The following is a 16,317-nucleotide window of genomic DNA, read 5'->3' as shown; positions in this document are numbered from 1 at the left end:
AGATACAATAACTTATAATGTTATAATATTAAGAGAGTAACTCTAGTTACGTTGTACATCGAACGGTCTGATATCGAAGAAGGGGAGAATGACAAGCGATAAGTTGCCAGAGTCAAAATTAACTTAAGACGCCCATGTATGAGCATGTCACAACTAAAGTGTGCCATTGACTTTCCAACACTTCCCCTCAAGGGCACACTGTTATCTTAATAATAACCATAGTAGAGTCAAATTTTTCAAAAAGAAAATTAATATAAAACAATTTAAAATTTGGCTCTACCATATTAAATGTCACAAATAAACATTGAATGTACATTTCAAACAAATTTATATTGACTCTACCATATACTAGTAATAATATAAATTTAAAGTACAATCATAATTTGGTTTATGTGCTCTAGTTTTCGAATTAAGTCTTAACAAACGTTCATAGCTTTGATAAACTCATTATGCTTAACTCTACCTAATGGTTTAGTCAACACATCGGCAATCATTTTGTCTGTAGGCAAATACTCTACTTTAATTACATTTTTAGATATTAAATCTTTAACATAATGATACCTTATGTCGATGTGTTTCGTTCGCTTATGACAGTATTCCTTAGCTTGTAAAAGTTTTTGAGCACTTTGATTGTCATTATATACAGTACAATTAATTTGCTTAGGCAAAATCTCAGACAAAAGACTCTTAATGAATGATACATCTTTACATACATCAGATATTGCTAAGTATTCTGATTCACATGATGACAAAGAGACACACCTTTGTTTGCGAGACTCCCAATTAACTGTACAATTTCCCAATTTAATGACATAGCCAGTATAGGATTTTCTGTCAGTAATATCATTGGCCCAGTCTGCGTCAGTATAAGCATACATAGACCAATTCTCATTCTTATGAAAACATAAAGAATGATGAATTGTACCTGCTAAATAACGCAAAATACGCTTAGCTGCTAACCAATGTGACCTATCGAAACAGTTGTTAAATTGGCTAAGTTGGCTACATGCATATGATATATCTGGCCGTGTACATACAGACAGATACATCAAGCAACCTAGAAGTTGTCGATAGTTAAAAACATCATCCTGTAAACAGTCATTATTTTCAGATTTTACAAGTTTACAGTTAATTTCCATAGGTGTGGCTACGGCCTTACAATTTTCCATGCCAAAACGTACAAGTAGTTTTCTGATATATTCACTCTGATCCAGAGTCAAAGTTCCCTTAACTTTATCTCTAGAAACATTTATACCTAAACAGCTCTTAAGCGGACCTAAATTTTTAACATTAAATTTACTTTCTAAAATGTTTAACAAATTTTGCTTAATTGAACTGTTTTCGCTGTAAAATACATAAAAGTCATCAACATATAAAGCTAAAATCACTACATCATCTTTGTTACTTTTTACATATACACAAGGTTCACATTTAGATTGAGTGAAGTTATGCTCACTAAGTAGACTATGTATTTTACAGTTCCACATTCTACTTGCCTGTTTGAGGCCATAAATGCTTTTCTTTAACAAACAAACTTTATTTTTATTATTATCACTGAAACCAATAGGCTGTTCCATATATACAGTCTCATTGAGGTCAGCATTGAGAAAAGCTGTTGCCACATCTAGATGGTCAATGTTCAAGTCTAACTGATTAGCTATACAAAATAAAATTCGCATTGTCGAGTGACGGACAACAGGAGCGAACGTTTCGTTATAATCAATGCCTTGCCGTTGGGTAAAGCCCCTGGCGACTAATCTTGCTTTAAAACGATCAAAATTACCAGAAGCATCGTATTTAGTTTTAAACACCCATTTACATTTTATTGCATTTTTACCAACGGGTCTATCTACCAATTCCCAGACATTGTTAGTAACTAGAGCATCATACTCACATTTCATGGCATCTAGCCATTGTTGGCTATTAGAGCCACTTACAGCTTCTTCGTAGGTAATGGGTTCATCAGTCGATGGAGGACCATGAGCGAGTAAGGATAAATCATAGTCTAAATACCTCGCAGGGAGTACATTACGCGTAGAGCGAGACGAACGTTGTGGTGTAGCGACGGCCACAGGGCGAGTCGCTTCATCACTTGCAGCTGCTACAGGGGGAAGGCTCACTGGATGTGAGCCGCCGGCACCTGGCGAATCAGCTGTGCTTGAGTCGCTGCTTCCAGTGCAATACTCATCGGACTCTCCACCTGAAAATGACGATGAATTTCTGTCAGATGAATCCAAATTATTATCATTATTATTATCATTGTTTAAAATATCATTATTTAAAATTTCATTATTAATAATTTCATTATTTTCCATTTCATTATAATTATTTGAATTTACTTGACTATTCTGACTAGAAATATTACCAATATCACAGATCTCATTCGACATACCATTATAAGTTATAATGTTATCACTTGTAAGTTCTTGCAAGGGATTTGTACAGGGGTTGTAAAATCTATTCTCAATAAAAGCGACATTTCGAGATTTAATAACCTTTGTGAGATCTAAAGGATCAGCTAAGCGATAGCCTTTAGATGTATCACAATATCCCACAAAAATGTATTCCTTTGCCTTAGCATCCAATTTATTTCGCTTATGTTCAGGTATCAATGAAAAAGCAGTACAGCCAAAAACCCTAAGGTGTCCAAGGTTGACCTTTTTGCCAGACCAGACCTCCTCAGGTATACGTCCGGCCAAAGCCGATGTGGGAGACCTATTCTTTAAATATACAGCAGTCATTGCTGCTTCTCCCGAAAATCGTTTGCCGAGACCTGAATGCTGTAACATGCAGCGTACCTTATCAAATAAAGTGCGAAAAGTCCTCTCTGCTACTCCATTTTGGGCAGAACAGTAGGGAATAGTGGTCTGGTGGATAATACCATGTTCTATTAAATATTGAGTAAATTTAGAACTAGTAAACTCTCCACCATTATCACTACGTAGGCAAAGGATAGGCAAACTCTTTTCTTTTTCTACCATAGCTTTAAAATGTTTAAAACAATCAAATACCTGTGATTTGTTCTTCATTATATAGGCAAAACTCTTCCGGCTGAAGTCGTCCGTGAAGGTGAGTAGGTATTTTCCTCCTCCATGGCTTGTCTCTGGCATTGGTCCACAGACATCACTGTGCACTAGCTCCAGTGGTCTTGTTGTTTTACTGCTGCTAGCCTTAGGAAAAGGCTCGGCCGAAAGCTTCCCCTTAATGCACGCTTCACAGTTCTTCAGTTCTTTTGAATCCTGAAACAACACACCACATGCATCCCCTAACTTACACATTCCAGCTGAGTGCAGGTGACCAAGTCTAAAATGCCATAAGTCCATCACAGACGGTGTAGAGACAGCAACTGCAGCGCTCGGTGCGACCTGCCTAGGTTGCAGGTCCAAAGAGTGCATCCTGTTAGGATTATACCTCTCAGCCGCAGACACATCCCCAGAGAGTTTATAAATTCCGTTAACACAATTAGCTACAGCTATATAGTCGCTAGGTGCTTTATTGAGACTATGACCCCTATCATAAACAAAACACCCATCATTATTAAATAAAATAGAATGACCATCTTTACATAATTTAGACACAGAAAGTAAATTTGCTGATAAGTTGGGAACTAACAAGACATTTTTAAAGGTTCTCACCTGTCCATTCATAACAACATTTAAGTCTCCAATTTTGGAACTTGACATGGTCTCACTATTTGCCAAACTAATACCTTGCTTCTTCATATCCTTTATATTACTGAGCAAGTTTGCATCATTAGAAAGGTGAGAAGACGCGCCCGAATCCAGGAATACATCCGTCCGGTTCTGGGCAAAGAAAGCTGTGGTGGTAGACTCCTTCTGCTTCTTGTCCTTCTTGTACTTAAAGCACTTCGGCTTGATGTGTCCAACACGTTGACAGTATGTACACTTTATCTTGCTTGTAACATACGCTGTTGTAGCGCTCCCATTATTTGAAGTCTTCCTTTGCGCCTCTTGAAGGAGACGAGTACGCACCAGGTCACTTTTGAGCTCTTCTGAAGATATACAGTATGTTTCTAAGTTTGATACCAAAGTGTCATAGTCCGCTGGAAGGCCACTCAATAAAATTTCAGCCACCTCCTTATCATCGACCACCCTGTCGATGTCGGCGAGTTGATGAACCAGAGACATAACATGTTCAATGTATGCAGCCATGTCTGCATGCTCGGTGAAGTCTACCCTGTGTAGCTGCCTTAAGAGTAGCACACGCCGATACAGCCCTTTATCTTCAAATATGTCTGACAAGTTTTTCCATGCTTCTTTTGCTGTTGTTGCTGTTCGAACGTATTGATATAATGCCGGCTTTATATTAAGACAGACACGTGCCAAGGCACGCTGGTCGCGCACGGCATCTGCGCCCGTCAAAGCCTCGTCCGAAGTCCTGTCTATAGTATCCCACAATCCTTCTGTGATCAGGATCATCTTTAAAGCGAACTTCCAAGTGACGTAGTTATTCCCGTCGAGCTTTTCGATAGCGGGAGTACCCATGACGACATTAGTGGTTGCATTCACAGCCATCGTGGCAATTTATGATAGAAATATCTATACTTGACGTTGTAGGACGACGTAAAAGGTTATATTTTGTTGATTTTGCCACTTGATCGACAGCCACTTACTTGATGGATCACGATTTTTCTTCTTTCGTGGTATGCTGGGCTTCCTATAACCTGTTATGCAGAGCCCGGTCTCGGGGTGCACACAGCAGAAGGAAATGGTGCGATGGTGAACAAAAACCACGTCGTCCTTTAAACACTGATGTATTCTATCATAATCCACAAAATGTTAAAGGTCGTCAACAGATACAATAACTTATAATGTTATAATATTAAGAGAGTAACTCTAGTTACGTTGTACATCGAACGGTCTGATATCGAAGAAGGGGAGAATGACAAGCGATAAGTTGCCAGAGTCAAAATTAACTTAAGACGCCCATGTATGAGCATGTCACAACTAAAGTGTGCCATTGACTTTCCAACAAAACTACTGGGTCTAAAATTTTGAAAAAATATACAAAATAGCTCTTTACCTCTAGATCACAGGAAAACCTATTAGAAATGTGCAGTCAAGCGTGAGTCGGACTTAATTACTTAGTTTTTGATCCGAGCCCTACGGATTTTTTTAAAGACATCCCACGTTTCACACAAATAATAGGTACATTGTTAAAAATTGTGTAATGTACGGAACCCTTGGCACGCGAGTCCGACTCGCACTTGGCCGGTTTTTTTGTATGGCGAGACATGTCAAATATCTGTTAAAAAAATATGACAAAAAAACATGAGAAAACGAATCTTCTTCCTCGCGTTATCACGCCATTTTTGCCACGGCTCATGAGGCCTGAGGTCTGCTTGACAACTAATCCTAAGAATTGGCTAAAGCACTAGTTTTTACGGAAGCGACGCCATCTGACCTTCCAACCGAAGAAAACTAGGCCGCATCGGGATTAGTCCGGTTTCCTCACCATGTTTTCCTTCACTGAAAAGCCAATGGTAAATATCGAATGATATTTCGTACAAGTACCGAAAAAGTCATTGGCACGAGCCGGTGTTTGAACCCGCGACCTTCGGATTGAAAGTTGCACGCTCTTAGCGCTAGACCACCAGCGCTCGAACATACACACAAGAAATCATAAGAAAACTAAAATATCATGACACAAAATCATCTAAAATCAACGAAGTAGAGTCGAAAATAACAAAACTTTAATGAACTGCGACACAGGAACTTAGTATCGAAAAAAAAACTATAAACACAATACTTTTTGCGGTGATAACGTTTTTCACACAAAGATTTGGGAAAAGTTTTACAACATAGAATAACCTATCCGGTGACATATCGCTTGGGTTTACTATCATTAGGTACAAAATAATGAAAAATTGTCCACTCGAAATTATACGTCAAAGTAGAAAAATGACAATTTAAAATGCATCAACTAGGAAAATTGTCTATCCAGCAGAATGTCGAAAAAGAATTATGTCCATTTTTGTTTACGTACACTCATATTCATGTAATTTATTGCATACATAAATAATAATAATAAAAAATAATAAATACATTTTATAGGACATTCTTACACAGATTGACTGAGTCCCACGGTAAGCCCAAGGAGGCTTGTGTTATGGGTACTCAGACAACGATATATATAATATATAAATACTTAAATACATAGAAAACACCCATGACTCAGGAACAAATATCTGTGCTCATCACACAAAATAAATGCCCTTACCGGGATTCGAACCAGGACCATCGGCTTCACAGGCAGGGTCACTACCCACCAGACCAGACCGGTCGTCGAATACATGTGTTTACAGGTCTTATTTATATCTTAGGTTACAACATGCACCCGTAAGGGCATGGCAACACCCAGAAAAAATATAATATAATTTATAATGGACAAAATTCCATTACGACGATTACAAATTTGGTTAAAAAATGTTTTTAGCACAATTACATTTTGACTAGATTCACTCAATTCGATATTATTACTTTTACTCCAACTTCAGAATGGTAATTTCAAGTGGATGATTTTCCATTTTTACCTAATAACAGTAAACCATCGCTTGCCCTTATTAGTCGAAAGGGCCAATTAGCCTACCCCTCCTTTATTAATAACAATTGTTATTTACAACAAATTAAGTAGTTCATGATGTCTTTGTTTTTCAGTTGGACTATTAATGACATGGAAACAGCATGCAGACAACTAGGCTTTATGGGCGGGTCATTTTACAATTGGATGGATCGGCAACCGGGTCGACGCGCTCGTCTATTATTTGAGGAACCCAAGTGTAGAGGAACGGAGTATGACCTGTTCCAGTGCGACTGGAACTCGCGTGAATTAGGTTCTGGTGTCTGCGACTACCATCCCGACCTTGCTATTCAATGTTCGCCCCATCACGATGATAATGAACTCGGCAATTCTGGCAGACATTGGAGAGGATTACGTTTTGAAAATGCTGTATATGAAAGAATTCTTACCGCTGCTAACACTTTATACGTACCTACATCCATGTCAAGACTCGAGCATATCATTATAAGAAACGCTGGTCTAGGAAGGGATAATAATGCTACTAGTGCTTTAGATGTAATAGGGGTACCACCAGTTATGAGAGACATTGAAATATCCAACTCTGCTTTTAACGCAATCAACGTGACGTCACCAAACGCGCCCATAGTAATTAACAACTGCACCATACAAAACAATAGAGGTTACGGTGTCTATGTGAATTCTACGTACGGCATGACCAAGATTGAGAATTGTTTGATTCACGATAACGGTGGGGATGGAGTGAAATATGTTGTACATGAAATGAACATAGACGAGAAGTTTGATCGAAGCGAAATATTTGACCTCTGTACAATGGCTTCTACACCTAGTCAGACGTTCCCTATACAGATGACTGTAGAACAATCGAGATATTCGAATATGGAACGAGATTGTGAACAGAAATTTTATACGAGAGCTGATCATGTTTTAACTTTAAGCTTTCTTAAAATTATAACGAGTCGCAACGACACTGGAGAAATATTTGTTTACGACGGTTTAACTCTGAATGATAAACTTCTAGTTTCATTTAGCTTGAGAAATTACTCAAGACCGCAGAGTGTGACGTCGACAAGAAACCGAATGTATGTACGATTTAAAGCTAATACAAGAACCGATATAACGGGTTTTCTAAGGCTGACTTCGGGTGTGAACAAAGTGTATGATTTAAATGTGACTGATACAATTATTTCCGATAATAATGGCAGAGGAGTCGTTATAGAAAATTTAAGATCGCAAATCCATATACACCGAACATCGATATCAAATAACAATCACGTAGCAGGATTGCAAGTTGTAAATGGAGCTGGAGATGTGAATGTAACTGAAAGTAGAATTTCTTTTAACCAAGGCGATGGTATAAATATAACAGTTACGGGTGGTAACAGAAACATATCACGAAGCATATTGAGTTCTAACCAAGGCTACGGTATCGCTGTATGGATTAATAATACTCAAGAAACTGAATACCTCCCAACAAACCAAACGACGGTTATTGAATATTCTGAGATATTTAAGAATCTAGATGTGGGTATATTACATGGTAATTTCTGTAGAGACAGTTGGATCAACATTACGGGAAATTGGTTTAATATGAGCATGGAAAGTACAATCGATATATCTACGTGTTGGAGATTGATCATGCCAAAGAAACCATTAAATTTACAAATTGGTCATAATCGTTTTTACCAAAGTCAGAAGGTGCCTATAAAGATACAACCAGCTCTAAATATTATTGGACGAATAGAATATAATTATTTCGAACATGGTGAATACGGTGCTCTTGTCATCTTAAATAGGATGGAGGGAAAACACATAGAGGAGTTCGAAATACTGCCTGCTCAGTTTAACATACAGCACAATTATTTCTTTGGTAATAAAGGACCCTTTGTGGTGAATTTGGGACTATCGCCATACAGCGATCTTCAGTACATATTGTTCTCCAGAAACTATCTAAGAGATAATAAAGTGAGGGAACCATTTGAACCTCTGGAAGGAGTATCATCCCGTTTAACACCGAGAAGTCGAGTAGCTGCCACAATTGTACTAGCTTCTAGCAATATTGACGTGTACAGGAATATTATTAACAATCCTGAGGCACAGTATGAGATTGGTTCTCATGTTGAAGATCAAAGCAAAATTTTAAATTGCACATACAACTGGCTCGGTTCGGGCGAAGAAGAAAAAGTTTATAATAGGTTATTTCACAGAAAAGACCGATACAATTTAGCAAAGATTAGTTACATGCCTTATTTACTACATAGTAGCAATCCTGGTGCAACACAAATTAATTATAATCAACTTTATGTCCCACAATTTAATATTCCTGGTACTTTTACCGTTGGTGGAGAAGTGGAAGGGATAGAAATACTACGACCCGGAGAATACGATGTAGACAAAGATATTAATGTACGTCCTGGCGGCAAATTGGTAATACAATCTGGGGTTACATTAAAGTTCCCTCCAGCTATAGGTATGATGATAGCGGGAAAATTAGATGCAAGAGGGAAGCGACCCAGTGATATTACATTTACTCTTAAAGAAGAAATCATTATGACAAACGACAGTGTTTACGAAACAGATCCAGAAGTTGAACCAACCACACCAGGATATTCAGAACCAATAGTGCCTATTCGACTCTTGGGTGGCAGGACGCAGCATGAAGGAAGACTGCAAGTAAGAATTAATGACAGGTGGGGTACCATTTGTAATTATAAATGGAATGTTATCAATGCTGCTCTTGTCTGTCACCAGCTTGGATTAGCGTTAAATCCTAATGATTGGTTCCTCGAACCAAGTGAAATACCTTCTGCTGGAATGACTGAAGATGTTATTTTATCTAACGTCGAATGTACAGAATTCGATGATGATATAACGAAGTGTAAAGCAGAAACTATGGAAAACTTTGAAAATTCGTGTTCTCATGAAAATGATGTAGGAATTCGCTGCTATGAGACCAGTTGGGCTGGAGTAAGGTTCAGTGTTATCTCAGAAAGATCAGATTTACAGTATGTCAATATTGAAAAAGCGGGACTTCTGGATTATTCGTCTAATACTTTCAAACCTGCACTGCAATTGGATTTTGCCAGACATGGATTAGAAAGTGTAAAAATTGCTAACAATTATCATGATGGGTTAGGTATTATATATTCCGATTTGTACGGGGCTGACGCTATAAATATCGTTCGTAATTCAGAATTCAGTAACAATAGAGGCAGTGGTATAAGCTTCAAACAACTTGGCTTGAAGGTGTATAGTTCAGTCATAGAAAACAATAACATTGCTGGTATATCTCACAACCCTCACATACCTGGCTTGCAACAAAGAGAAATTGCTGGCTGGTTTAATTTAGATCCAGGCTTCAATATGGACGAATCAAATTACCATCCGATCATGTTACCCGAATTTGAAACCGATATAAGTTTAGCAAACGGAGAAACTCGGCATATTGTGTTTACTAAGCATTACGATGAAAATATCGTAAAAACATACAACATCAAATGTAACCCAGGGTATGTCCTTGGACTTCAACTTTTAAACCCAATCCACAATTTTTCTACAGAAATTATATGCATATATGATTCACAAAATATAAACGAAGCTAGTACAAAGTGGTGCCTTGATCGTGATCTATCCACATTTCCTACAACAAGCAACAGTTTCGGTGTCGTGCTTACATATGAAAGTGGAAAGACTGCCCTGGGAGGTGTTGTACTCGTTGTCAGCACTATTATTGCACCTGTACAAAATCTACGAAATAGAATTGTCAAAGGACCGGTGCCAACACTTCAAGTTGCTAATACCAAAATAAAAGGTAACACGAAAGGTATCAGATCCCTTTATTACAATAGGTACTTAAACGAACTTGGCGATCACTTTTTACGAAAAGCTAACGAAACTATTAAAATTATCAATTGTGAAATAGCACACAATAAAGAAGAAGCTGTGTATATCAATACGCCATTTTGGGATATTCACGAAAGCAACATAACCGAGATAACGATTATGATTAATAGTACTTTGATAACAGACAACGGAAAAGGAATTTATCAGTTCGCGCGCGATTTGAGGAGTTCTAATAACTTGTATCACTATATCCTTCAAGACAATACCGTAGAAAGGAATAAACTAGGAGGTTTTGAAATAAGTCTGCCTTATGTATGGCAATATAATGAAAATTTCACACATTCCGTGTATATGAACAATAACACTTGGCGCGCCAATCAAAATTTTGGCTTCTCTATTGACGGTCATTTTGCAGAAGTTAACGTAACAAAAAATGTATTTACTAATAACAATTGTAAAACTGGATGCATCGCTGTTCGCGGTATGGAAAAGAAAATGAAAGTAGACGGAAATCTGATTGAACGGAACAATGGTCAATTCATGGTTCAATTCTTCATGGACAGCCAAAGCGAAATCATGGGACTCGTGTACGCAGTGTTTATTTATAATCAAGTAAAAAATAACAGACCTGTGTATCAATTAACTCGAGGTGCATTAGTCAAAAGTACTGATCCCACGTATGCACTCGGTTTTAAAGGAATTCAGAAAGTTAAAGTCAGCAGAAACTTGTTTGGCAAGAACGATCTACAATATACTCTTCTGGCTGGTATCAAAACAGCCAAGACAAATAATTTATTAGACGTTACCGAAAATTGGTGGGGAAGTTCGGATGAACAAGAAATCAAACAACAAATATTCGATTTTGATGATTGGAACAATCATGCTATTGCTACTTATTTGCCATATTTACTAGAAGATAATTTTGATTCTAGTTTATCAGTTTCCTTTAACCCTCAAACCCCCATAGATGTCAATAACCTTGGCGGCAGACTCACGCAAGATCTTACCATTGAAGCTCGCATTGCTCCATATATAGTAAAGTCGGACATAACAGTTATGCCCGATGTAACACTCACTATTACCCCAGGCGTAATACTAGAATTTCCTCCAGATGTTGGAATTTTGGTCATGGGAACACTCCAAGCAATTGGCCATGCTCAGTTGCCTATATTAATGAGACCACTAAGAATATCAAACAATGCTGAAAGTAGCAGAATTGAAAAGAGGGATATCAGCTATTTTTCTTCCTACAACCACAAACAAAAAAGGCAATTAGAGACTCTCATGGTGCAAGAGTCTATTAAACTTTGCACGGGGCGTAACTGTTCCATAAATGATAACCTTTTGGAGAAAAACCACGAGGGTTTCTTAGAATACTATAATCGAACCACATTACAATGGGTACCTATGTGTGACAATCGCTTTACTGAAAGAAATGCTCAAGTGGTTTGTAGAGAATTAGGCTTTGATCCAATAAACGTATTCTTTGCACACGACAGACGAGTAGAATATCACAGCAACTCCTTATCCCGCATATGGTCCTGGCCTGAGCCTTTACAATGTGTTGGTACTGAGGATCGTTATGAAGACTGCCCTATAAGACTAAATGGTCAGCTATACGGTCATCGACATGAATGTAAATGGGACTCTGAATACGTATTCATACATTGTGGCAAGAGAAATTTAGACGAGTCTTTACAATATTGGGGAGGCATAAGATTTGCTAACCCCGAATTTGAATATTCTCTTTATGAACATAGAATTCATGATCATCATACTCACGAAACCATGAGGAAAGTCGAGAGTGCTTTAGAACATGTTCATATAACTGGCGCTGGTGTTCTTCACAATGAACGCTCACCTGCTATTCAAAGTATTGTTAAAAATCCACGAATAAGAAACGTAAACATAAGTCAATGTGCCTATCACGGGATAAACATTGTGTCTCCCACTGATTCGATCGACATGATGTTCAATACTGTAAATGATGTATTAGGTGAGGGGCTCAGCGCAATATCGATGACCGGAGAAGGTAGAGAGTCTGAAGAGTCCAGCTTTACACCATTAAAGGATCTGAATCTTCCATATCACATGTTTTCTCTCGTTGATATCTGCGACAGTAGCAAAGTTATAACAGTTGAGGAGAGAGTCATTATTTATTACAAGTATGACAATAATCCTGTAAATTGTGTCAAAATATTCAAAAGCATGTATAGAGTAAAACCATTTGGATTCAGACTTCTGCAATTCAACTTGTTCAATCATACAATGAACTACGGAAAACGAGATTCATTGACTTTATACGACGGAGATATTTATAATATAACTGCTCCTCAAATTGGATATTTAGAAAACGGATCTCCAGATGAAAAGAAACTTTTTAAGACTGTTGGGGCCAGTTTAAGTATAAAATTGTTCGCTAATGGCGCATCCTCGGTTCATGGATTCATTGCTGAAATAGTCACCCTGCCTATATCTTCTATTGGATTCAGTAAGTGTATTAGGTTTATTTCCCAATTTAATGTGCCACTATTTGCTGAATCTCAAATCTTATAAGAACATTTAGCATTTATCATTGTTTTTTTTCTTTTAGGTCGTGACGTGCACCATAATATATCTAGCAGTGTATTTACAAAGAACAGGGATGGCGCTATAAGTTATACTTCAGTGGGTGAAGTAAACCCTCTTGTTGCTATTACTAGAAATGAACTTGTAGATAACTGTCTCAAACTTTATGGCAACTTTACGTCCTGCCAAGCCGCAGTGAGACTCGACGTCCAAAATACCCAGACCTTTGTATTCCGAGTAAGTGTATAGTGTATGCACCTAAACTATTGCGTTTCCCTTACAAAATAAATGCCAAAAATCGTAATCTTAACAACTACATTTTTAGCACAACCTGGTACGCGGCAATGTTGGTGGCTTGGCTTTAAGAGCCGACTCCAGAAGTTCTGCTACTTCGTTACGAGGATGGATACACAATAATCTCTTTTTCTTAAATCACGACTTACCAAGTCTTAAAGTAGAAGGTACATATTTACTTCCTTCCCTTTATCAGGCTGACCGTTAAAAAAAGACACTCGAATGTCAGTCTCACTCGTTGAAAATACAACACATGTTTAAAGTGCCGTATGTGGGAAATATATCTCCCTTAGCCTGATAAAGGGTTAATATCTTTCAACTTGTACTTACAAGTACAACTGTTATGAGTAAAACAATTTTTGTGTTTTTAGGACGCCAATCATCACCTTACCAAGAAGTCACAATATACAGAAATTATTTCACTCGCAATAATGTACAATTCAAGGATGTTATTGTACTGCGTCAAGTTGTCTCCAATTTCACTCACAACTACGTTCATCAAAATACTGGCCAGAGAATCCTAGAGGTGGCTGGTTTTGATAAAGTTAGACTGCCTATTTACCAAACTACGTCTCACAACGGATTTTATAAGTAAGTAACGTGTTAAAACATAAGAAATAATGCAAATGTGTTACTAACTGGACCTATCTTTAGCTTGATTAGTTAATCAAACTCGGGTTAAGTACACTACACATGTGCAGGTACTTACAGGATAATAATATAAATGTTTCGTATACCGTATGTTTCATATTTTGCACATGGTTTCAGAAATTACGCATTAGATCGCGAAGGGCGAGCAACGGTGGTAGCGGGTACCGCAGGGCAACATTATGTGGATAATATTTTCTTCAATCCCGACAACGATTATGAGATGATTACTGTTAATAGATCTATGTAAGTATGTAGGTAATCTGGTACTTTTAATTCGCAAGTCTACATTTCAGAGCAAAAAGTCTTTCCGAAAGACAGTTGAACAAACCACAACATGACAATAAAATTACTGTTCTGTAAATTTTAATGCATGATATTATTCAAAAATTTGAACATCCCCTTTGGCCTACCTATATTATAAATTTCTGATTTGCATGTTTCTGTTGCATGGCTGCGCCGGACCATAGCTTTGTTGACTATAATCCAAATGCGATGAGGTAAGTTTCGTTAAAAAAGAAATATAAATAATTACTTACCACGTCATTCATCATCTAGCACCTCATTTTAATCATATATTGATGTTTCATATGGAACAGCATTTTTTTTTTCGCTAAATCCTGTTTTATCCCTTTTTAAAAACTTGTTCAATATGGCAAACATATTCACCTCTCAGAGTATGCTATTCCATAATAATATACTATAATCATTGGTCAATGATAACAAAATCACCGTTTATTGTTTAAATAAAGTATCGATTCGACTATCGATACGTATTTATTCCATCGATTTTTTTTCCGAGAAAACACCCTGCGCTGTATAAGCTAATGTCATCTCACTATTCCTCATGAACTACATTTCCTGTCATGTGGTCCTTCTAACCGGATTTCATTTAAGGTTAGGTATTAATTGACTGTCAAGGTTCATATATTTGTTTGTGGAGGTTGTGTGTTCTCTCTACACGTTTATAAATGTTGAACACCAATGAATATTATGTTTATTTTACAGCGCTCTGGAGCTCTGGCGTACTCGCATTGACGCCAAACATAACTATTGGAGTTATAACGAGACCTCAGCCGTAGCTGGCCGAATTAGAGATCAATCCGATAATCCACTTTTTCTGGAAGTGGACTACAGGCCGTACTATATGAACAATTTAACAGTGCTTGGAGGAGGCAAGTGCCCACCCGGTTGGGACGCTGTTGCCGGAACGTGTTTCATGTACATTGGGGCACCAATGACGTTTGCTGACGCTAGCAACTTTTGTTTGGTGAGTCATTTTCGGTAAATCAACTATTTGTTCTTGTTACTTTGTCCCTTCAGACGGGGAAAAATATAGTAGCACAGTTAGAAAGAATGGAAGGAAATTTGAACTCGTGCATTTGATCTCGAAAACCGACATTTGGTGAGGTAGAACTGCTGTATGTGAAGTTAGTCCTATATTCGCTAAAGGACGTTAAAATATTTTTTCTACACACTTCTTTTTTTGAATGATTCGTTAGTTAAGTACTTACAAGTAGTATGAACGAATCATATTTTTTCCAAAAAAAACTGGGGCAAAATAACTGAAATGAATGTCCTATCATTTCAGTCTGACAACGCATCCCTACCATACGTGACTGGCAACTACGAAGCACTGTACAACTTCATCCAAGCCCAAAACCAATTCTTCCAATATGGCGACCGCGTGTGGGTGCAACACATTGACTATCTCACGCAATGCACTTCGTTCGCTATCTCCAGTGTTGAAGTCACTGAATGTAACCAAAAACATGCCTTTATTTGTGAGATTGGTAAGTTCTCTTTTTAGTTAAGAATCAAAAATTAAACAGGGTTTTTCGGCACGTGTTCTCAAATTCTAGATTATTTTACTTATGTATTCACATTCGGTGGTTCATTTCAAATATTAAATTTTACTATATCTTAAAGGTAGTTTAGTAAGATACAAGAGCTTTATATTTTATTTTTATAGCTATGTCGCATTTTTTGAAAGGGTTTCCACCGAGAACCAGCGTCAAGGTATATCCAAAAGGTACCTTGACACCAAACTGAGTGGAAACCTTTTCATTGACGTTATGAAGTGTTTTTGTCACGTTTCTGTGACATGTCTTAGGTAATTTTTTTTTTTTGTCGTAAATAAATTTTATTTTATTCTATTCTACTCGCATTTGGTTTTACAGATCCAAAGATCACAATTGACCCTATGGCCTGGCAAGGAGACATGTTGGCGGTGGCTTTTATTGGTATTTTGGCATTAGTTGTGGTGTTGGTTGGTGCAGCCTTGGTCTGCTGGTATTCAAAGTCTAAACACAGGTAAGAATTTTATTGTCGCATTTAACTGATTAGTCAATAGTTATGCGTTTTATTGAATCAGGTAATTTCACGACTTGTGTGGTTAATTTCAAA

General features: G+C 37.5%; 1 protein-coding gene across 2 annotated transcripts in view; it reads left to right on the top strand.

Moving 5' to 3' along the window:
- The window catches only part of LOC134742270 (protein bark beetle), a 40,255-nt gene that overhangs the window by 20,972 nt on the left and 2,966 nt on the right, over positions 1–16,317 (top strand). The window contains exons 3-11 of one of the 2 annotated variants that reach the window (XM_063675316.1): positions 6,678–12,892; positions 12,995–13,206; positions 13,295–13,430; positions 13,635–13,854; positions 14,032–14,157; positions 14,382–14,411; positions 14,920–15,181; positions 15,503–15,704; positions 16,092–16,224. In XM_063675316.1, the coding sequence (XP_063531386.1) occupies positions 6,678–12,892; positions 12,995–13,206; positions 13,295–13,430; positions 13,635–13,854; positions 14,032–14,157; positions 14,382–14,411; positions 14,920–15,181; positions 15,503–15,704; positions 16,092–16,224 (7,536 nt within the window). The remainder of the gene's footprint in view (positions 1–6,677; positions 12,893–12,994; positions 13,207–13,294; positions 13,431–13,634; positions 13,855–14,031; positions 14,158–14,381; positions 14,412–14,919; positions 15,182–15,502; positions 15,705–16,091; positions 16,225–16,317) is intronic. The other variant, XM_063675325.1, reaches the window with a different exon arrangement.

The sequence above is a fragment of the Cydia strobilella genome, chromosome 1, assembly GCF_947568885.1.
Source record: "Cydia strobilella chromosome 1, ilCydStro3.1, whole genome shotgun sequence".
Classification (NCBI taxonomy): Eukaryota; Metazoa; Arthropoda; class Insecta; order Lepidoptera; family Tortricidae; genus Cydia; species Cydia strobilella.
Note: the sequence above shows the minus strand (reverse complement) of the source record. Positions and strands in the feature narration are given on the sequence as shown.